The sequence below is a fragment of the Callorhinchus milii genome, unplaced genomic scaffold, assembly GCF_018977255.1.
Source record: "Callorhinchus milii isolate IMCB2004 unplaced genomic scaffold, IMCB_Cmil_1.0 Scaffold7, whole genome shotgun sequence".
Classification (NCBI taxonomy): domain Eukaryota; kingdom Metazoa; phylum Chordata; class Chondrichthyes; order Chimaeriformes; family Callorhinchidae; genus Callorhinchus; species Callorhinchus milii.
The window spans coordinates 18,781,802-18,805,732 of record NW_024704748.1 but is presented as its reverse complement, the minus strand read 5'-3'; the positions used below and the strand labels follow the sequence as shown (position 1 = coordinate 18,805,732).

General features: G+C 38.3%; 1 protein-coding gene across 4 annotated transcripts in view; it reads left to right on the top strand.

Moving 5' to 3' along the window:
* Positions 1 to 23,931, top strand: part of prkg1b (protein kinase cGMP-dependent 1b) — a 201,246-nt gene that overhangs the window by 107,880 nt on the left and 69,435 nt on the right. For all 4 annotated transcript variants that reach the window (XM_007897001.2, XM_007896991.2, XM_007896982.2 and 1 more), the window contains 2 exons: positions 13,739 to 13,844; positions 20,694 to 20,757. In XM_007897001.2, the coding sequence (XP_007895192.1) occupies positions 13,739 to 13,844; positions 20,694 to 20,757 (170 nt within the window). The remainder of the gene's footprint in view (positions 1 to 13,738; positions 13,845 to 20,693; positions 20,758 to 23,931) is intronic.

Genomic DNA, 23,931 nt, shown 5'->3' with positions numbered 1-23,931 from the left:
CTTATATTTTTCACCCTATATTATACTTGAAATGATGTGACAATTCAACAGAATATCTTTTCTCCTTTAATACTTCACTAAGAATATGTTATAATCCATATATATATTGACTTTACCATATTATATATATATATATATATATAGGACTAACAGTCTAAATGCTGGTGCATAGATGAAACCTTTCTATTGGGATTCAGAATTATAGTGGTGATGCTTTTTGGCTGCTATTATAGGTTGGCAACTTGTTGCCTGGCAACAAGGTGCCATTAAAATACTCAGAAGAGCTCAAGTCCAGTCAGATGATTTATCTGCCAGGTTATAAAATTCCTTTAGTGTGAGGCACCTATCGCTGGACGAAGGCAGCAGCAGAGGGATGTAAATGTAGTTTAAATTTAGCAGTCATAACTGTAAATAAGATTGTGCTTCTGATGAGCAAGTATATTTCCTGAAACATGCACTTTGCCATAAACACCCAAATACAGACATACCTATCTTTTTCAAATGCATCTCAGTCCCAAAATGACTTGTTTTACACTGTCTTCTGTTTTGGTAACTGTTGGATTTGAATACAGTATTTAACTGACTACGTACCGTAGCTCTAGAAGAGAAATGGGATGACCTTGGGTGCTCAGTGGAAGGTGGACATGCAGCCAAGTGGACAAGTTAGGAGCAACAGTGCAAGAAAGGAATTTATTTTGCTGCAATTCACTTTTTTATTTTGGAATTTATTTTGGTGTTTTGAACGTATGGCAGGAATTCTACTGCTTTGGGAACAAGCTTTCTCATATATTCAAAGAGATATTTAAAAACAATATGAAAGTTTGGAAAATAGAAGCTATGGTCGGTCTGTTCAACAACAACACCAACAACAAGATTCCATTTATAAAGCGCCTTTCACGTCAGGAGGACGTTCATTTTTTTTCCTGATATTTACATATGATAAGATCATGTATGTATGTATGAATTGCACTGCCTTTGCATGATAGCTGTATTCTATCCCTTTCAGTGAACAGTGAAACTGATAACTCGCTTCTGAGATAAGTCGTCAACCCCAAATAATTTTTTGCTCACTCAATATCCTGGCTATTTCCCATTAAGAAATGTTAATTATGATCCTCTGATAACTAGTCTTTCCCATGCCAATTCAAGTACTTTTTGTTCTTTCAAGACACTGTTCTGTGGATAACTAATCAACCTTGATAAGCAGTGATTTGAGCTATTTCCCTTGTGATGATCAGTTATCAGAATTTCACTGTATTTTCCTCAGGAGTAAATGTGAAGATTACCATTCAAACCAGGTGAGATAAAAAGAACTACACACTTATCACCACAAGAAAATCTAGGTCATTGTGGGAACAAAATAAAACACCGATGCTGAAAAATTTGAATCGAAAATTCTCCATTGTCTTTATGGATTACTTTGAGACAGTCATCCTAAGTGAAAAGTCTTAGTTGCTGTGAATGTTTCAGGTGTGACCCTTCCAATTTCTGACTAAAGGCCATCAGACCTTTTTGATGGGTTTCAATTCCTTTCTTCTCCACCTAATTGTGTTTTGGCTCCCTTCAATATACTGCTCTTCTCTCCTGAAGGTGCTAACTCTTACTAGGATATAGCTCTGCAAGCTCAGTGCCTTACCAAACTGAAAATTCTTAATGTGTCAGCCTAGATAGGTTAATTGACTGTGGAAGGATTTTCGTTTAAAGACCAAAGTCAGTCAAAATGCAATTGCCTTCATAAATATGCATCAGCGTACGAGTAAAATCAATCTTTCTTAATGCACAATATTATTCACAAGATTGTGTTCCTCGCTTTCTTGTTTGCATTCATTACAACACCTCAATATATTATTTATTTTAGCAGCTCTCCTCGTCCTTGTAAGCATTGTTTGAGTTCAGCTTCCACCATTCTTCGTTTTGTCTATTCAATATAAATTTGAACTGACAAGCTGAGAATAATAATGGCAGGTCTCTATTGCATAACATAAGAAACTTCATCCAGGTTAATGCCTTTGATATCCAGCAGCGACCTCTAAATAATGATATCCTGCTTGCCACAACATACAGTATAGTTCCATCATATTTGGAACCAGCTGATTGAGCCATATGTAAACTACGAGACCTGCATTAAATTAGATACAAGCATAAAAGAGCTGGGCCAAAATTTACACAGTAAAGGCAGCTGCAAGACAGACATATGCAAGAATACATTTTGTACTGCAGAACATCAAATTAATGAGTTGTCTCAGAAAATAGTGGCAACAAAACAAGGAATTTGCTGTCGGTTTGCAGAGAAGTAAGCAACTGCTGCTTAATGTCCACGACATGGACTGGTGGAACCATCACTCAATGAGAAGGAATATGTGTCCGATATGCAGACAGGAAGATGGTGGCAATGCTCTCTCATGTATTTCATTCTGAGCTGTGTTGCCCACCAGGAATCTCGCAGGGAGAGAGTGCGTATTCCATTTCTACAAATGTCTCTGGAAATTCCATGTATAGGCGGGATGCATGGAACTCAGTTTGACTTACTGTTGGATACTATTCAGCATGGTGATGGGTTTCCTCACGTGTCAGATACCAGACCAAAAACAAAAAAACGAGGAATTTGCAAAAGTAATCAATGAAATTGAACTCAGGTGTTAAAAAATAGATGCCTTATTATAGAATCAGCAGCACAGAAGAAAATACAGTATTGAGGCTATATGCTGGTGCTCCACTGTAGAATAGCACTTTAATCCCCTTTTTCTGCTTTTTCTTTATATTGTACTACAAAAACTGAATTTTAAAATTTGAAGCAGACTAGCGATAATGAGACTGAATTTCTAATAATTTTACCCAGACTTTTCCCAATCTGGGAATAGATTATATTATAAACAATATTTTATAAGGTTTTGTTGATTGATGAATGCAGAAGAAAATGCCCTATTTATACAGCATATTAGCAATAATTTCTCACAATGTTTGTCTTGAGATTGAGAGAGTTATCTGCAGCACAAATATAGTTGTAATGCAGGTAGTTCCTTTTAATGAACCTTCAAACTTGTAAAGAAAAGTGTAGAAGGTCTTGGGTGGCCCATTAGCCCTCTATTAAGATTTAATGCTATAAATGAGATGATTGCACTCCCAGTTCTTTGATATCACTTAAAATCTGAGAATGTTCAGAGCTCAGCATGTCACACAGGTCTCCATAGCCCCTGGTGAGAGCAATTCCAAGTGGCTAAGCATAAATCAGGTTTCTTGACCAAATCTCCCAAGTGCTGAAAATAGTGCCAATCACTCTGCCACCATAAAATAGGTATTAAACATTACAGTGAAATAGGAAGAAAGAACATTTTTGGAACCTCTTCCTTAAAATATAGATTTCACCTGCAGTGTTGATACATTTTATTTTCTATTAAAATTCAAGACTTTGCTTCATTCTGCAAATTGCAAGAGATCAAATTTCATGATGTGGTCTAAAATGTTTTGTCTTTAACTCCAAATGCTCCAAGTTGTGGAAGTGATTTTCTTGGTGGATATCTATTTGAAACCATAGGAAGACAAATTGATGTCATACCCTTACTGTGTTTCAAGGATCTTTATTTTTGTTAGAAACCACAGTGACTAAAGTACGATGGTTCTGTCTGCTGAGGTTAAACGCTGTCTTAAGGTCAACAGAAAGTGAAAGAGTGATTTTTCAAGCTAATTAGTTTGTCAGGTGCTCGCTGTGTCTGTCGCCCTGTGGCAGGCCATTTGTAACATCATATTTTTCAAGTACAAAATTTATGGTTCTAACTGGGTGAAATCTGGATACTGATTCCGGTCCAAGTTACATGAGTACCTTTGTCGATGTTGACCACTAATGGGATGTTTCCGCTTCATAATTGCACATCACCAAAGGTTCTATTCGTTCAACAACAACAACAACAACTTGGATTTATATAGCGCCCTCCATGCCAGATGGCGTCTCAGAGTGCTTCACAGTAACGGATCCCTGGTCCGAGCCAGGGGGAGGGAGAGGAAAGGTGACCAAAGGCGCGGTCGAAAAGAACGGTCTTTAGCCGAGACTTGAAAATAGGAAGAGAGGGGGCGAGGCGAAGGGAGTGAGGAAGGGAGTTCCAGAACCTTGGGGCGTGGTGGCTAAACGCATGGCTGCCGAGGGTGGAACGGAGGATTCGGGGGACAAGGAGGAGGCCAGACCTGATGGAGCGAAGACAACGGACACTGTTGTGAGGAGAGAGAAGGTTAGAGAGGTAGGGGTGTGCAGAGGAGTGGAGGGATTTGAAGACAAGATCTTGAAGTCGATCCTCTCTGGGACAGGCAGCCAGTGCAGTCTGGCAAGGACTGGGGTAATCGGGGAGTGGAGTTTGGTACGTGTAAGAATGCGGGCGGCAAAGTTTTGTATGACCTGGATTTTATGAATGGTAGTGGAGGGGAGACCGGTGAAGAGGGCATTTGAATAGTCCAGCCGAGAGGTGACAAAGGCATGGACCAGGATTTCAGCGGCTATTGGAGAGAGGTATTGGTGGAGACCGTCGATGCGTCGGAGGTGGAAGAAAGCGGTGCTGTTGAGGGACCGGATGTGGGGGAGGAAGGATAATTAGGGGTCGAATCTGATGCCTAGGTTGTGTACGGGTTCAGAGAGTTTTAGGGGGAGTTCGTGTAGGTGGAGGAGGTGAGAACCATGTGATTTTAGACGTTGACGAGAGCCAAAGAGTATGACTTCTGTCTTGTCAACATTTAGCTGAAGGATTCACTATTTGATCACTATTTGATTCGCTATAACATTTTGACTCCAAAAATGCAGAAACAAAATGGCTAGTGTTCTGTTGAATAATATTGTAGATCACACTATGGTGTGGTAGGTAACAGTGGATCATACTGTGATTTGATAGGTGACTTTGGTTCACACTTATAAATGATAGATAGCCTTTGACCACACTATGGTATTATAGGAACCATTAGACCACACTGTGTTGTTGAAGCTGGCCTTGGATCATACTATGGTATGATAGGTAGCCTTGGCTCACGCTGGTTCAGTAAATAATGGAGGATCTTCAAGAATAGTCCTTGACAACTAAAGATTCGATGGCTACCTGCAGCAATTAAAAAAATGTTTCCTTTTATGTAGCAATTCCACAAGATCAGACAGTAAAATATAGAAGTATAAGTGTTTTTTAAGGGAAAAATAATTCTGAAGATTTAGAATTAAGACAGTATTAGGTATTTGCCAATTAAAACAAATTAGCCTAGTTGCAATTCAGAATGTGCTTTGCAGTCAACTCGAATGGATTCATTAGTCTTTATTGCTGCTATTGCTTCTTTTTCAATTTTTAACGAAGCATGTGTGGATTTATTTACTACTCTTAATTCCTCGGTTGCGCTGCAAGAACTACCTACATGAATTACATTTCGCATCAACTAAATGTCAATTCTGAATTTTAGATAAATTCCATTTCCAGAAAGGTCAATATGAAATGTAAATAAATTGTACATATTGTGATACAGTGTGTACACTGCAGTAGGGAAAAATATACTGTATATGATAATTAGGCACTACCCAGCAGAGCTTCAGTGCGAATTGGTGGGATAGGGTAATATAGAGTTCAAATGGAGTCAACTTGCACTCATGTTGTACAGTATTTCCAAATAAAAACAGCAGATATGGAACCATTTGCTACCTGCAGCTCATATGCTTTGTGTTGATTGGTCTTCTTTTCAATCTTTTTGGTGATATATGAATGAATGCTATCCCTCTTTTCCTTTGAGGGGATAGACAAAAGAGACTCAAGAGTGGGAGGAGGTGGAATGAAATCAGTTCCATTTATAGAGCGCCTTTCACGTTGGGAGGACGTCCGAAGGCGCTGGTCAGTTGGGTCAGGACCCGAGCGGGGGGAAATGGTCAGGGTGAGGGGAGGGAGCTAGGGTGGGGGGTAGAGAGTGTCACAACGCTATAATATAATAATCCTTGCATTTGATGTAGAACCTTATCGCATCTTCGAGATGTCTCAAAGCGCTTTACGGAATATACTGTAAAGTGAAATGACTGTATATTATGTGGGCGAAACGCAACAGCCAGTAGCACACAGTGTCCCACAAACAGTGGTGGATTGAGTGACCAAATATATATATACATCTTTGAAGGGATTATTACCCCCAGAAGAGCGATTCGCCAATCGACAAACAACTGGGTTCCTACGTACAGCTAGGTAAACAGAGGTGGTGTTAGGAAACTTGCCCAACGTTTCACCATACCCTGGAATCAAACCCAGGTCCTCTTGCTTGTGAGGCGAGTGTTCTAACCACTGATCTACAGGACTCCACAGTTGTAGAGTTGTAATGCTGAATGTAGAGTTGTGACTGCCTTAGTTTTAGATGTCCCTAGCAGCATGGGTGAAAGTAAACCAACTTTGACGGCAGTAACAGAACACAAACTGAAAAGACAAAACTCAGAGAAGAAATCTATGTTCAAAAAAATTGAAAGCTGTATCATAAGATCAAACATGTCTGGAAGTAGTCACAGACTGTAAGGTAATTTTAGGTCCTTTGTATTTATACAACCAGTTTGAAGCTCACTTTCATGGTTTATGATGTTGTCAGAACCTTTCAATTTTATTACACTATTGTAATATGCTTCAACTCTGCATTGTTATTTATTAGATTGCACTGCTGCTTTAAAGGTCAAGCAGTATTACTCACTAGGTTCCTTTCCAGTGCTGCACTTTTGTAACACAGTTACATTTCCTAATAGAATTTAAAATACGTAATTTGAAAAACATAGGCTTTTCAATTAGAATACTTATTGATGTCACCTACCCTATGACGGACTTGCCACTTCCGTTACATACTTGAAAACTATCACTTTGCAGGTTTTGCATTATTATGATTATGCAGATATTGTGCTGGAGCTGTTCATCATTGTATCATCAGATATCACAGCCTTACTCAGTTGATAGTACTCTCACCACTGACACAGATGTATATTTGGGTTGAAGCCCCATGTCAAGGCTTCGAGTTCATTGTCTATGCGGACATTGTTAAACCATAGAGCCATGAGCAACATAAAGGATCTTGCTATGGCTCACAGCCACCTTAGCTTCAGCAGAAAGTGTGTGTCTCGGATAATTCTTGCTGATAATTTGTTTACAAAGACGTGTGCATGGCCATTTAAATGTGTTATATGTACGTGGTAAAAAATTCTCTAGTCAGGCTTTTCGAATATTCAGATGAAATAGTCATCTAAAATAATATTCACCTGAGTAAAAACAGTCACAACAAAACGTTTCAGTGTTCGGATCGATATATATCTGTGAATCAACATTTTCTGTGATAACTTTCATCAAAGGAAAATACAGATCTCAACAATCGAATGTTTGGTAGCAAAACTGCGCTATGCACAATCATTTTCACAGAATTTTAGAAATTGGTTGAGAAAAACAACTATCAAAACTCACACGAATGTGTTAATTTGCTTTTACACTGCTAATATTTGCTTATTTTTGAGTTTTTCTGCTGTCTATGTGGTATTCTTGGTGTGGCCTTTGCTGAAAAAGAGTCTCACATGGTAACAAATAAATTCTATGACATGCTTCATTTTCTGACCTTGTGGCTCACTTTGTGGCTCAGTACAAATCTGGATTTAACAACACTGGTCTAGGCTGACACTCCAGTGAAATGCTGGGGGACTCTGCATATATTTTGCTTCACCCACAAAATATACACGTAATTCACTTTACAGTATATTCTGTGAAGCGCTTTGAGACGTCTTGAAAATGTGATAAGGTGCTCAATCAAACAAAAGGATTATTATTATAATTATTATTATCAGTGTTCATTCAGATGAACCATTAAACAAAGAATAGTAAACATCATGGTCGTCCAATTGACTGCCACGTTGGCCGTCACTTGTACAGTCACTTCGCTTACAATTTGACAGTCGAAAAGTAGCCCAATTTCCAAAGAAACACATTTCATTCCTTGTTGCTAAGCACTGAGATATAAGTTCTGCTGTATAGCATTCAGTGAAAATGTGTATCATTGTATTTCAATTTCCTTTGAGACGCATCACAAACTGATGCTGGAAAGGGACTTAATTGCAAATGAAAAGCTCAGTATTATTATGGTAATAATTTCCAGCTGGCTAATTGGAATCAAATTAAAATCCCAAATTCATCCACAAAATGCATAGTCAATCCACTTTACAGCATATCCTGTGAAGCGCTATGAGACATCCCGACGACATGATAAGGTGCTATTTCAAATCAAGTATTATTACTATTATATATTCGGCTGGTCACAGGGCTTGTGCATGTGGTATTCCATTCCGAAAACCAGTTATGTGTTCACAGAAGTTTCAACATCTGCATGGAAAAGGATTTTGTACTAAACTCAGATTCTCTTTTTTTAAGATATAATCTCTCATACACATCTATTGGCTTTCCTCAGGTGTGTAACCAGTTTTGTTGTCTGCATTCCATTTCCCTTTCTCAGTGACATGGTACCTCAGGAACCTCATATCACTGGTAAAGTTAAGTGCCTGGAATGGTTTTCCTTGTTGCACACTAAGGAAAGCACATGCTGCATGTGTCGTCACTTCGACGTTTATGAAGCTTAGTTTAATTATTTTTTCTCTCTTGCTGGCCACTCTTGACACTGTTGGTATTAACACAATCAACGCCCTTTATTTTTGTTTGGCAGTTTAAGGAGAAAATCCATTTAGTGCTGGGCTGCTGCATTGAGAACTGAATCATCTTATTTTTCTGGGTGTTGAACATGTACATACAGTGGAGTCCTGTAGCTCAGTGGTTAGAGCGCTCGCTTTGCAAGTGAGAGACCTGGGTTCGATTCCCGGCAGGGTGAAACCTTGGGCAAGTTTCCTTATTCCACACGCCTGATAATGATCCCTCAAAAAAAAACAATAATAAACTGGTCATTTCAATCCACGACTGTTTGTTGGACACTGCTGTGCGCAATTGGCTGCTGCATTTCGCCCACAAAATATGCAGTCAGTTCACTTTACAGTCAATTCTGTGAAGCGCTTTAAGACGTCTAGAAGATGTGAAAAGCGCTATATCAAATGCAAGGATTATTATTATTATACATGTTGGTGTATCAGATTAACTTATTGCATTACAGCATTTGCTGCCTAATTATGATTTTCCATTTAAATGCTAAAAGGCAATCAATTAAGTATAAAGAACTTGCATTTCTTTTGCGTGATATCACCTCAAAACATCTGAAAGACCTTATGAATTATCATTAGACAATGGTAAACACAGCAGCCAATTATGCCAGCAAAGTCCCACCAGCATCCATGATTTGCAAGGCAAATTACCTGTAACTGGCTTTCAGTATCAATATAACAACAACAAATTACATATTGATAGTGCCTTTCAGCTCAGCAGGATACCCCATTTACTATCAAGCCTACCTGGTTAATTGAGTCCATTTGTTATACTGTACATGGATCTAAATGTTACAGTAACTTACAAAACCAATCATTTCATTCTCCTTGATGTAGGGTGACATTTTACACGGCTGTATGTTTTGGAGGGGGATGGGGGGGCAAGGGAAGGTTGCATTCTTCTTGTTTCAATTAGTTAATAATTTTCCCTTAATGCCAAAATTTATTTTTGACAAAAGCTTGAAGGATACAAAGCAAGGGTTGGATTGTCTTGTATTTATTGCAAGGATTTGGTTGTCTTATATTCTTGACATCCTTTAATCACCATTAATGAAGCATTGGAGTAGAATGTATTACCTTCTCCTGTAGCAATTATTTGATGTAGATTTGATGTAGATGTCATTTTACTGGACAGACTGATGGCCATTATAGGCTCTGTAGTAGGTCAATAGTTGATATTTCAGGGCTACCGTGTGGCTACTCTGGCTTTACTGGAGAGAGGATTAGATGCTCACTTCTGTAGCTGGAAAATTCAGCAAATTAAAATTCTAAAGGTCTAGCCTGATAACTATTATTTTTCTCCATTCACCAGGTTCAAATCTATTATCTTGAAGATGAACATTTAAAAAAACACTCCCATCATTATTTTGGGATATAACAAGTACCTAACCTGCATTTCAAACCCATTTTAGTATAACATTTTTCAAATTTTGTATGTGAAAAATTACTATAATTATCATAGAGGACATAGAGGACTAAAATGAAGATTATTTTGTTCTTGATTGGAACTACTCCAGGTCTTTTGGATAAAAAGACACAACTTGCCTTTGAACCATGTGTGTTTTAAGACAAAGAATGGCTGTATGTTTGTGAACCGTGTTCAGTTTGCAGGAAACCCAGCACTGGTGATATTTGGTCTAACGATATACGACTGTGAAAGAAATTCTATTTCAGTGGTCACACACAGCTTCAGCATTCTTCCTGACAACGTCATGTGAAATCTTTCAGGTAATTGTATATTCAAAGAATGCATATTCAACCCCTCAGAACATTTCCCATCAACGTTGGCCTAAATCAGGAATAAAACACTGCACACGTGTGGCTTATTGTCTGCCAAGTTATTTTCAACTCGTGTGAAAAGTGAATGAGTTTGTGAGTAGTACTTGAGGTAAATACAGGAAGAATCCTGGAAATAGTTGAGACTCATGTATTCGATGTTACTCTGATAACACGTTTTCCGGATAGAAAACACCTGATGCTCTTGGCCTGCAGCACTTAACCTTGGTTTTATCTGCTTCAAAAAGATTAACTCCCTCGAGCACAGTCTATCAGTACCTTAAGAGAGCACTCCATTTTGGTAAAATATTAAGATAAATAGTTTTCATATTCAGATTAGTAAGATTGACTTTTGGGAGTATTATGCTAAGGTATCCAGTCAAAAGAGCTCTTACAATGAATGCAAAATATTACATTCCAAAGAAGTGAACCTTCTTATCTACCTTATACCAGCAACTCATTAACTGGAGCTAATTTCAATGAATTCTGAATTGCATTTAAGTTCAGAGGATATACCATAGCGGTGAACAGCTTCACTGAAGGTTTAATCTTTTAATCTTGTAACCAATTTCACGCTTTTCTTCCCCCTGCCCCCCTCACCTCCCCACAGACACAGACAGACACAGTAACAGAGAATATTTGACCTAATTTAAAGCATTTTAAAACAATATTCCATGAATGGGATTGAATTTGGCAAGCGGAAAGTTGAAAGAAATCTAGTGTTTTAGATGAGTTGCTGCCCACTGTGTCAAAACAATGTAAGGAAACAATGAACAACTCCTGCAAAGAATCCTTTTTATATATCGATCTAGTTGCCTTGATCAGTACACATAGTGGGTATTCTACATTCGAACAACTATCTGTGTTAAAAAAAATCCTTGTAATCTCTTGGTTTTAGTGCATGATCCAGGCTCCCACAAGTACTTGCAGCAACAGACCATTAGCAATGCACATAACAGAGTCCTTAACTGAACCATACAAAAGTATTGAGTATCGAATAAATAGTTGGAACGATTGCTTTTTGCAAGATTGATGAGTGGGGTTAACTCTTCATTAAAGGTACCAAAGAAACAAAGTTAAAGACTGTTATTCCTGTTATCATGGAATAAACTGCAAATATCAATTGAACTCAAAGGTTGCAGTTCCCTCAGGCTGAAATGATTCATTCTGGCAATGAATTTTGCATTGAAGTGTTAAAGGGTGAGGGAATTTCAATAGCCTGATTAACATGAGATGTTGTTGATAATCCCTATAAATAATCCAGTGACGTTTTCCTTAGTTTCCTACAAAAACAGATATACTTCAGAATTCAGTACATTTTCAAATGGGACGATGATCATTTAAGAATAACAAAGTCAAATCTTAACATTTGTGAATGATAACTATGGGGGTTATTCTCTTCTGGTGGTACATTTTTGGTGTCAAATTATAACAAGGTTTTTCATTACATGAACATCATTGGTAAATTTCCCATCCAGAGGAGAATAATCTCAGTTAACCACAGTTTGATTTTTAGATGACCTTTTCTCATGTAGCAGCCAATGTTGTTACACAGTAGTAAATAGTAAACAATAAAAAGTGGTTGAAAGATGGACAATCTTATAAATTTTTCACAATGGCAGATCAGTAGGAGTGAAGCAAAGCCAGGTACAACTAAAGATAAAGATGAAAAATTGAGAGCATAAGATAGACACCAAGACAACACCAAACTAGTAGTCGTCATTACTCTCTGCTCAAGTATATTAATAAGTCTTAATAGTCTAAACCAAAAATGATGATGATGTGAAATTCCTCTTCCACAAAGTATGCTGACTTTGACAATGTAAGCTTAATATGGTTTTCTTTTCCCTGTATGAATTAACAAGGTATCAAGAGGAAAACGGACAATATACAGAAAAGTTCATTATGCTCTGGATGTACAGCCATTAAATGGTATATTTCATTACAGGATGGTTTAGTGACTGGAAATCTGGTCACAGTTATATTAGATATCCATTTGCTTCATATCAAATCTCCATTAAAAAATTAACAATACTATGATTTGACAGCTTCCTTTAAATTCTCCAAAGGATTGTGTAATGCTATTTTTAGAACTATTAGAACTATAGAAGAGGACCCAGGTAGTCTTACAAAACTTCAATTGCAACAAAAAGTTACAAGCATTTTGGAATTAACAAATCCAACGGCAAATTGTTTTCATAATTACATTTTCGAAGGCTTCAGTGAAACTGCAGCCTTTCTGCAGATCTTCAAGGTTGAATTTTAAAACCAAATTATATTTTCTATAATACTAATTGTTACATTATCTTGATCGCAAATGTTTTTCAAGTTGCAATTTTTGACGTAAATGTTTTTTTGAAGCAACCTTGAACAGCCATTAGTTTGGAAGTGTTTAGTTATCGGCAGGATTTAACAATTTTGAAATCTGAACAAAATAGAAAGAGTGGCTGTACTTAAGATGTGAAAATATAGATAAGGTTCTACACTACAGTATTTCAGTGATGGCAGAGTGAGGTTAATGTCATGTCTCTTTTGTGTTAACTGCCTTTTTCTAATTTTTTAGCGTGCTTTTTCTGTATCTTATATCGTTTTAAACCTCCTGGAAAAATAAAGTGAAAAAAATATTGCTGAGTTGCACTTGCTCCTAATCTGGTAGACATGAATATTTCCATCAGTCATCCATAAAACCACCGCCATGATTGTTGCGGGTCACAGAAGAACAACTGGTGACAGTCTCTAGTGGAGTCTTCTGCTTATGTGTGATAGTGCCCTTGTTCCTCTTCTCCTCGGTGAACACACCAGCAGCTGTAGCTGTAGCACCTGGTATTATCTAATACAAAATTCTCTTTACAGCCAATGAAAGCTTCAGTTCTATGCATACAAGTTATACACTTCACTCCTACTCAGACCATTACTAAATACCCTTGTAGCTAAACAGTGGCTTGGCCTTAGAGGCCAAACCTTAGAGTTAGCAGAAAACTATAGATTTCCAAGCTCAATTGGTATCCAATGACTTTGCCAAGAAGGTTTTGGAGATTGTTGTCCTAACACGTTCGTGGTGGAAAATTGCAACTTTCATTGGTTATGCACTGATGTTCGTTCGGTACTGTTGGAATTCTGATCTTTCTGGTCGATGATTAAGCATGTATTTTTCAGACCTGAAAATTCTCCCTCCCCCATTCCTTTTCTTACTGGGGCTGAATTCATGCTGCCTTTTTGACAGATTTATAACTTTGTTTAAAAAAGAAAAATTATATTTTTCACTTGTGAATTAATTGTTTTTTCTTTGTGGTTTGGCAGCTCTTACAAATGTAAAACTGTGGGCTATTGATCGACAATGTTTCCAGACAATAATGATGAGGACAGGACTAATCAAGCATTCGGAGTATATGGACTTCCTAAAGAGGTTAGTTTGCTTTGTGCAGTGCTTTTACTCTATATTTGAACCATGTTAAAGTCATTTTACTCCCACGCTGTTTTCAAAAACGTTAAAAAAAAATTATTATATAGCTTGTTTCTTTACTAGCTCCAACTGCTCGTGCGCTTCTCCACAGAAACACAACGTGTTAAATTGTGACTGTTTTCCTAATTTAATAATGAGTGATGCTAATTGACATCAAGGTTTATGGTTGCAAAAGATTGTTTTGACACTCCAAATGTCTATTTGGGGAGCAAAAAAAGGAAAAGTTTGCCTGATTATAAAAATTGTAACCATGGACGTTTCCTCTCTAATTACTGTGATTAATGTGTTTCTCATCATGAAGAGGATCAATTTCAGCGTTTGTGATGTTGTAATCACGCTTTTATCAAATAAGAAATTAATTGACAAAAATTGACACCAATCAATTAAAAGCTGGCATTTAACACTTGTTAAAGTATGAAGGAAAATAAACATTTGAGAATAAATTAGGAGTTACAAAGAACCCTGAGATAACGATTCAAAAATCCCATGATGTTTTAAACAGACTTTGACTGTTTCATATAAATATACAAAAACAACTTGCACTTATGTAGCGCCCTCCATGCAGGGTAGCATCTCAGAGCACTTTAACAGTGGCAGTGCCTGACTCCGAGAAAGGTTTTCAGGTAGGACTTGAAACAGGGAGAGAGGGGTCAAGGCAGAGGGATTGGGGGAGAGCGTTCCTGAGTTTTGGGGCGCAGCGACTGAAAACACGACCACCGATGGTAGGAAGGAGGGTGTGAGGGACTAGCAACAACAACAACAACAACAAAATTCCATTTATAGAGCGCCTTTCACGTCGGGAGGACGTCCCAAGGCGCTGGACAGTTGGGTCAGGACCCGAGCAGGGGGGAAATGGTCAGGGTGAGGGGAGGGGAGGGAGGGAGCGAGGAGGGGGTAGAGAGTCGAGAGGGGAGCTGAAGGCACGATCAAAGAGAAAGGTCTTGAGACCGGCCTTGAAGGAGGAAAGGAAGGAAGCAAGGCGAAGGCACTGGGGGATGGAGTTCGAGAGCCTAGGGGCTGAGAGGCTGAAGGCCCAGCCACTGATGGTAGGGCGGTTGGGGCGGGGGATGTGGAGCAGACCGGAGCCAGAGGAACGGAGGGTACGGGCAGGTAAGTAAGGGGATAGTAGGTCGGAGAGGTAGGAGGGAGCAAGGCCGTGAATGGCCTTGTAGGTGAGGATGAGGATCTTGAATTCGATCCTCTGGGGGATGGGGAGCCAGTGGAGGCGAGCGAGGGTGGGAGTGATGTGGTCGCGATGCCTGGTGCGGCATAGTACACAAGCTGCAGAGTTCTGAATGACCTGCAGTGTGGAGGGAGGTGCTGGGAAGGCCGGCGAGGAGAGAGTTCCCATAGTCCAGCCTTGAGCTGATAAAGGCGTGGACCAGAGTTTCAGCAGCGTAAGGGGTGAGGTAGTGCCATAGTCTGGTGATATTTCGGAGGTGATGGAAGGCGGTGCCAGTTGTGGCGCGGATATGAGGAAGAAAGGACAGCTCAGGGTCGAACAGAACACCGAGGTTCCTGACTGGCTTTGAGAGGTGGAGAGTGCAGCCTTGGATGCTGATGGTGTCAGCGCCTGAGGTGCGGAGGCGCTGACGCGAGCCAATCAGGAGGGCCTCAGTTTTACGCACGTTGAGCTGAAGAAAGTTGTCTCTCATCCAGGACTCGATGTCAGACAGGCAGCTGTCAGGACATTGGTGGTCGTGGAGTTGAGGGTAGAGGAGGAAAGGTAGAGTTGGGTGTCATCCACATACATGTGGAAGCAGAAGGCCAGTGCCAGTCGAGCGGAGGCGCCAGGTGGTGGATTGTGAAGTGAGGAGGTCGGAGAGGTAGGGAAGTGCCAGAGATTTGAACACGAGTGTGAGGATCTTGAAGTCGAAAAGAATATTTCATAGAATATTCCATGAAAGCCAAAAGATTACTGCAGTACTGTAGCTAAAGACTGTTAATATTACCTCACCACAAATTTACAAAAATATTTAATCTTATGAAGTACTTTAAGACTGTGTATGTCTTGAAATCAACTTGACTATAAATTGTGTCAATGTGTAAGATTGTAAAGTCTGTAAAGATGAGCAGTTACAAAAAGTGTCTTGCCATCAGCTCTTCTTTTAAAATGAAATTATTTAAATATTTTTCAATAATTTGTTTCCCCTTCCTACTGCTGTCTGTTCAATGCTGAATGCTAATGAGCAAAATGAACCAACTCTCGGGTGCTTACTGATTTCAGCAGTGTGTGAGAACTCAATTGTCTTTGAGCAGCATTTAAATGTTAGATCACTGTTGAACTTTACGCAAATGATTACGTCCACTGCAGAAGTTGAGCAAAGGAAGTGAACAAGAAGAAAAGATTAGGCGTATGAAATTGAATTCTAATTTTAAAAGGCATACAAATCATAGGCATTTCCAATGCAGAAGGAGGTCAATTGGCCCATCGAGTCTGCACCAGTTTTCAGTGCAAGCTGTTTATTCAATCCCACTACCATAGCCGATCTCAATACCACTTCAAGTTTTTATTTTTCATATATCTGAGAATAATTTTTTTAATTGAATTTGTTTTTTGTGTTCATTTGTTCTCCATACTCAGTAACTCACACATGCCCCTTCAATGGAAATCTTTTTTTTTAAAATGCCTATCCTTTTAAGAGCACAATGTATTGCCAACACAGACAGGGCTGAATGCTCTGTTTCAGAGCTGTAATATTATATTACTTCCCTTTCTTGTGCTCCATGCCATATAAGCAAGGGTCTCCTTTATTCTTTATTCAAACTGAACTATCAAGTGCCCAAGTATAAGTAAGCTGTGTACCAAAAAACATTTATTTTCAAATTTGGTGCAAATCTGCATATAAAAAGCAAATAAACAAAAGAAAGATGAGGAAACATCCTCTTTGTTTATTTTGGCAAAATGTTCCTGGAATGAACATCAGTCAAAAGAAAGAGTCTGGAAAAGAGAATGAAATGAGGTGATAAATAGGGCATGGGAATGAATAAAACAGTACACCCAATAAACTATTCAAGTGGTTCTGCTGCATTTAATGAATACAAGGAGTACAAGTTCTATGAGATTTGGTCTCATTTTCTAGCTTCAAAGATTCGAAAATTTATACTTATGAAACCAAACCAGAAGATCCGATGCTGAATTAACCTGACGTTGTTTAACTTTCGTTACCTTGGCTTTTGAATTTAGTTCAGTTAACATCTCTGGTAATTAACTAAGAAAATTTAATTGATAGTATAGGGTTGCTAAATATTTGAGAAGTAATCTATCTTCGGTGGGTGAAGGAAGCAGTCCTTGATGCATTTCAATTGTGAATCTTACCCATGTCCCAATGCTTCATTCTCAGGCAATTTTTGACAACATTCAATTAATTTCAGTGGAAACTTGATCTCGAAAGATTTGGGGATCTGCCTGGTAGAACTCAGTGGGATTAAGCAGAGGCAAAACTCTGAAATGGACATTTAGGCTTCAAAGATATCTTGGCCCTTGACCTACATCTTTCGCAATCTCTTTTTCTGACTCATTCAAGCGCTCTGAGACATTAGCTTCGAGTGAGCGACGCTGTATAAATGCAAGTTGTTGTTCAGTAGACTCAATTAAAGCTTCTCAAAAGTATTTCATCAAATTGATGGTTTTAGTTTCAAAATGTATGAGTAAAAATAACCTTTTCCAGTGTTCTTCAATGCCAGAGAAATTGACTCAGGGCATTGGCAAAGTTCATTTGAAATTATTTCCATCAAAACTAAATGAAGCATTTCATAAGATTTCACAGACTCTGTCTGTAATCCCTAAACTCGCTCTTGTTGTCAAGAATTGGTTTTATTATAATAAAAATTGAGATGCTCTGCTGTAAACAAAGTCAAAGTCGTTGAATAGTTATGAAAGTAATACATAGTCGATCAAAATTTGGCATTTCCCAAACAACCCACAATTTGTACAGCAGCAGTTTGAGACATTTTGGACATAATGTGGCACCAGATCAAATACTGGTATTATTTTCTCCTTATGTATTTTAACAACAACATACTGCATGAAAGGTGCTATATAAATACAGTTGTTGTTCACACATTTCAACTTACTTCAAGTATTTTACTCAATCGATGAGTGAAAGTTGCCCACGTTGCCTTGCTTTTTAATATAACTTCTCTCTGTTTCTCTGCGTGTCTCACTACTATTTCCATGAAGTACTTGCAGACATAAATAGTCTTCAAGTACTTCCAATAAAATACCCAGTATCAAGAATTCTCTATGTGGGGAATAGCTAATGGAATCAGTAGTTTTAGTGCTCCTATATTTACAGGTGTTTTGACAAGGCCAGACCACAGTGTCTGGCAGGTCAAATTTTGCTGGATTTACCATTTGATTTATGTTATCAAGTTGTTAAACCTAATGACGGTATTGTACGAGAATTTCATTGGTGCAATTCGAGAACAAAGTCTTCTGATACTGCTGATAGAATAATTTAAGTACTGGAACTGAACTGCACTCTAAGCCGTTACTTAAACTTTAGCCCTGATATTGATCAGAATAGGGAACTTAGACCAAATCAGCTTGCCTTTCCTACCCTGGGAACATTGAAGTTACTTTTAGCATCCCCAATTGTGATAAGACTTGGTGATCGAAACTGGGTCCTTAGTAATTTGGATTGCTCAGTACTAACTTTACCGTATAACGTATTTACCCATTTTGGCATCAGGAGAAGCAATATAGCCTAGATTAAACCATTTCTAGTTTAGCTAAATGACAGGCTCCAGGAACTTTGTTCCTCAAATCAACTGCAACAGTGCTCTTTATCATCTGAGAAACGTTGCTTGTGAAAACAAATCTCTTATCAGTAAAATGATGCAATGACTGCTTTTAATGAAGGGAATTATTCTTTGTGCTTGAACAAAGTAAATATGCAAATTTGTTTTTAATCTAAATTTCCTACCACAAGACTCACTTCACTTCAAAACAATCCGATTTGATCTGCCTGTTATGGTAGGGGGCAGGCTTTTAAAATTCAACTAATTTAAGGTTGGAATTAGCAAACAGCACCACCTATGGTTCCTAACATCTGAGACCAATGGCTATAGGAAATGTATATATTTGTGTCATTTACATTGATATTACTGTATTGTAAATATTTGATGCAAGCAAAGATCTTCGCAACACTTATGGAGCTTTCAATAAGCTAATCTTTTCTGTATCTTTCAATAGCTTTATATTGCTTATGCAACTTGAAAGGCATGACTGTATATCTCCTGCTTTCCTGAATGACCCACTTTTCTGTCTAAATTGTGCCGCACAAGTCATCCTTTGTGTTTGACAAATCTTATTCCTAGGAAAGATGGATGTTTTATAATGGGTGGATTGCTATACACATGAAGGTTGAAAAGTTATAGAATTATAGTTAAACAGCTCAACAACTCATCGAATATCAAAGCTTACATAAGTAGCAGATACACTGAGCAGTAGTAGGTAAGCACATTATACTTTCACTTCTATGACCTGTGTTTGAGCTCATGTAGTGCAAGAACATTTGGGAATTCGTAACCTAGTTCCTAGTACGTGTGGAATCACAGCGCAGAACTGACTACAAATTAGCACATTTCTGATTTTTCTCAGAAAGACCTTAGCTGAAAGAATGCTGATTTGGAAAATTTTGTAAAACAGTATTATTCTGCATATCATCACACCATAAATGAGAATCAATTGGGTGATAGTCAAGTTTAATATATGGAGATTTCTAATGAGGAATGCACTACCTCAGATTCAGTTGATGCATTTAAAAGCGAGATAGACATGGTTGGGAAGCATGAAGAGTTTTGGGAAAAGAGAGTGTGTTTCAGTAATAAACCTCTCCTGAGCTACTGCCAAACCAATTTCAGAGGAGGAAGTTCAAGTCAAACTTCTCATGTCTAATTGCTTTGCTTCTGGAAATAATTTCGAATTGCTCTTAAGAGTAAAACTGGGCACAAACTACTAGCAGCAGAAAGTAGAACAGCAAAGGAACATTGAAATGCAACAGAGAAAGATGTTATCTGATTGACTTGGAGCATGTACTTAAAACATCAGAAAACCATTTTGCAATCGTAGGAAATTATGCCATATACTAATGTAATGTCATGTCGGCTAACACACTGACCTGAATTAAAGGAAGAAATGGGTGAACCAGCATCTTAACAAACTGCCCTTAATAGTTCTAAGTGCTAATGTTACCGTACTTATGTTCAAATGGAAGCAGGAAGCTCACAAAGGATATTACTTTTGCAGATTTTAATTAATTGCACTTTCAGAATTATTAAAATATCCCTTCATGCGCTAGCACTCTCCATCTCTCTCATCTCCTCGTCCCTCATTCCTCTGTTACCCCTACACCTGGCTATCACAGGTCTGCTGCACATTCCCTGCACCTCCGTGCTACCATTGGTAGCCAAACCTTCAGGCCATCAGCCTTTGATATTCCCTGCTTCTATCCCTCCACCTCACCTCTCCTGGATATCTATCTTCAAATTCCAATTGAAAACTTATCACTTCGACTGCACCTATGGTCACCTCCTCATCACCCGCCACCCACCTCCTAGCTCAACCTCTGTGAAATGCTCCAAGACATTATTCTATGTTAAAGGTGCTTTGATAAATGCAAGTTGTTTCTGTTAAAATATGTAAAGCAGAATTGGCTAATTTTGCAACAATATTACAGTTGCACAAAATCATTAATAGTTACTTTATTTGGTTAATGGTGCTAATTAATTTACACATTGATGTTACTGTATTCCTTTAGATAATGAAATGCATTTTCTAATCCTTAGCGTTCCAACATTCCAAAACCTTTCAGAGGAAATACTTAGCAAACTAGCTGATGTCCTTGAAGAGGTAAGCCACAATCTTTGAAAAGTGTACATCAATGTCTCTGTGCCTGCTAATGTTTCTCGACTTCAAAATTCTATTTATGTTTTTTACGTCACATTTTTCAACTCATAATTTAATTGTAGGAATGCCAATTGTAGATTTTTAAGTGAGGTGTACATTTTTTTAAAGAAATTTTGTGTCTTTTTCGGTAGAAACCTATAAAGATCACTTTTTTCAAATGTTAATATTTTTAAGTCCATGTGTGTATTCCGACTCTTCTCAATGAAGTTAATTGTCAAAGTTTATAGATAGCATTGCATATTGTGTTAACTTGCCATATTAGTATAAATATAAAACAATGATTTTCTCAAACAATTATTGTAATATAAAATTCTTTCTATTTTATCTTCATTTGTGTATGAAATCCTAAAATAACAACAACAACAACAACAAGATTCCATTTATAAAGCGCCTTTCACGTCAGGAGGACGTCCCAAGGCGCTGCACAGTTGGGTCATGACCCGAGCAGGGGGGAAATGGTCAGGGTGAGGGGAGGGGAGGGAGCGAGGAGGGGGGAAATGGTCAGGGTGAGGGGAGGGATGGGAGGGAGCGAGAAGGGGGAAGAGAGTCGAGAGGGGAGCTGAAGGCTCGGTCAAAGAGAAAGGTTTTGAGACCGGCCTTGAAGGAGGAGAGGGAGGAAGCAAGGCGAACTATACATTCCCTGGACTAAGTTATTTAAAAATACTTGAGAATAAATATGAGGGGGAAAAATAATGTTAGCAAGTGGTATGGTAGTCAGATTGATCAAACTGTCACCAGGTGTGAGAAGCAGACTTGCTCCAAGGGTTATCTCTTTGCTTGTGTTACCTCAGTGCCTCTGCTTTCACTCCATTTATGTAAAGCTGAATTGTACAAGAATTAATTTTGTAGGATGCACTTTTATTTCTGTGGAATCTAATCTAACCTGAATGCTGATATGATATCCAGGTCCACAGTGACTAGAAGCTAGAATGAAATAGGTTTTCGTGTCCTCAACCTATTCCTTTGGGCCTAACATCCTAACCAGTTTGTAAATCCACAGTCTTAATTCAGAGATCCCAAGGCCCAGTCCATTGTCCTACATCTATCTGCTGAACAAACTTTGAACATCTAAATAACTTGGTGCTATTTTAAGTCCGTTTGTTGAATGAAAAATGGATTTGAAAACAGATCAACGGCAGACAGCGTAATGTGTAAGGTACTCACCTTATCTGAGGACCGATGGCCATAGGGACCTAAACCAATGCTTTTGCTGCTGTATGTCTGACTTTAGGTGCATTGCTGAGGGGGCACTGAGTGGAAGCCATGGAGGAGGTGAGTTGAGAAGAAGAGGCTTCCACAGGCCACCTTCTGTGTGCCTCACAGTGACAGGTTTATACTGTATTTATACCGCAGGCTCAAGATCTCCTGGGCGAGATGATTTGGGAGTACAACTTGCATCCACTGTAGTATAAATACTTTAAGCCTTGTGTGGGTACATAGCCTCATAGCAACAAAGTAATGTGCAATAATTCTCCACGGTGAGATAATTTGATACTGACTATGTTAGTAAAGGAACTGTTATTTTTAGGTTAACTCCTAGCGGAGCACAGATAAAATCATAGAAATGACAGATAAAAGTCCATTCAATCCAAAGAAACTGTGCTATTGCTACTTCTTACCCTTACTATCCATATGCTTTTATATTCCTCCTCTTCAAATATTTAACCAAAATAGGTGTTATGGTCTCGGCCTTAAACAAAAAGCCACTTGTGGTAAATCATTCCATGTTCAAATATCCTGGTTGTTATTTGAAGCATTCTGACTGATCCCTCATCTCTTTCAATGATAATCCTGAGCTTGTTACCAATTTACCAAGCAGCAGGAATATTCTTTCACTTTCTATCAACTCAGAATCTTTTAGAATTTTGAAGCCTCTATTAATATCCACTCTTAACTTTCTCTGTTCCATTAAAAAAAAGTTAAATTCTCAAGTCACATCTATAACCCCACATCTCTGGTACTATCCATGTTAATCTGTTCTTTCTTATTCCAGAGCTTTGATGTCCTTTGGTTGAACGTGTATAACCAACGTCTTGTGTAAATTGAACACAATTTATTTGCTTCACAGTGAAACAAAAATAAATCAGAGAAAACATTCAAAAGAATGTTGTTGCACTTCTAATCTTTACTGTCACTGGCAATGTTTCAGTGTTGCAGAGTGTGCATTCCCTACTCCTGAGTCTTTGCAGTGGCTTTTCTACATGAGCTGCTTCTAAGAAGATGTGTTTTCTGGTAAACCTCTCTGCTGAAACATGAAGCATACCTTTGTGTCAGATCTTTAACTACAGTATTTGTTTAAGGTCAATGCCTGATAGCTGCTGACATTTGATCCTGGTCAAGAGTATATCATGCATATAGGGTGAGCCAGTTAAATTGCAGTGCATTGGCTTGAACTGCATGTAGCAGTTAACAGTTGAGTTGCAGGATGGAAAACTGTGTAAATCAGTTAGACCTTTCAGGGTGAAGAGGCTCAATATGAAGGCTGTATTTGTATTCTGCAGCAGAAAGGTTAGGTTCATTGATAAACACTGCAGTCCCTGAGAATGCTTTCTCACTAGATGTTTCAGCCAAACCAAATTAAGTATAAAATAAATTCACAGTAGTAATCCTGAAAACAACAAAACGTCATCACCATCAATGCTAGTTATATTGCTATAACTGCATGTAGTTTACACAAGATATGCATTGGAATTTTGTTTCTATCTTTACCCATTTATCAAGCTATTGAAACAAAGAGGTGATGTGATAGTCGTAAGCAGTTCCATAGCAGGAATAATACTGATGCTGATACAGGGGATGGACAGTGATCACTAGATAAATACAACTTGCTGCTGGATAAAAACTGAAGAAATCCATTATTATATATGGTTAGTCACTCCCAATTGCTTTTCCGTGCCTTAAAACTCTCGATAGGCAGAAAGACACATGGAATGTGACGCTCTCTAAGGTATAATATATTATATTTCCAAGGCAACACGAAAACAAGAATTCGGTTTTGGATCCCAAAATGTATAATTTAGAAAATAAATCTTTGAAATATTATTGTGGAACTTAATGGCACAACCCATAAAATCCTGTCAGGACAATCATTTATAAATTGCTATGAAACTGCCCACA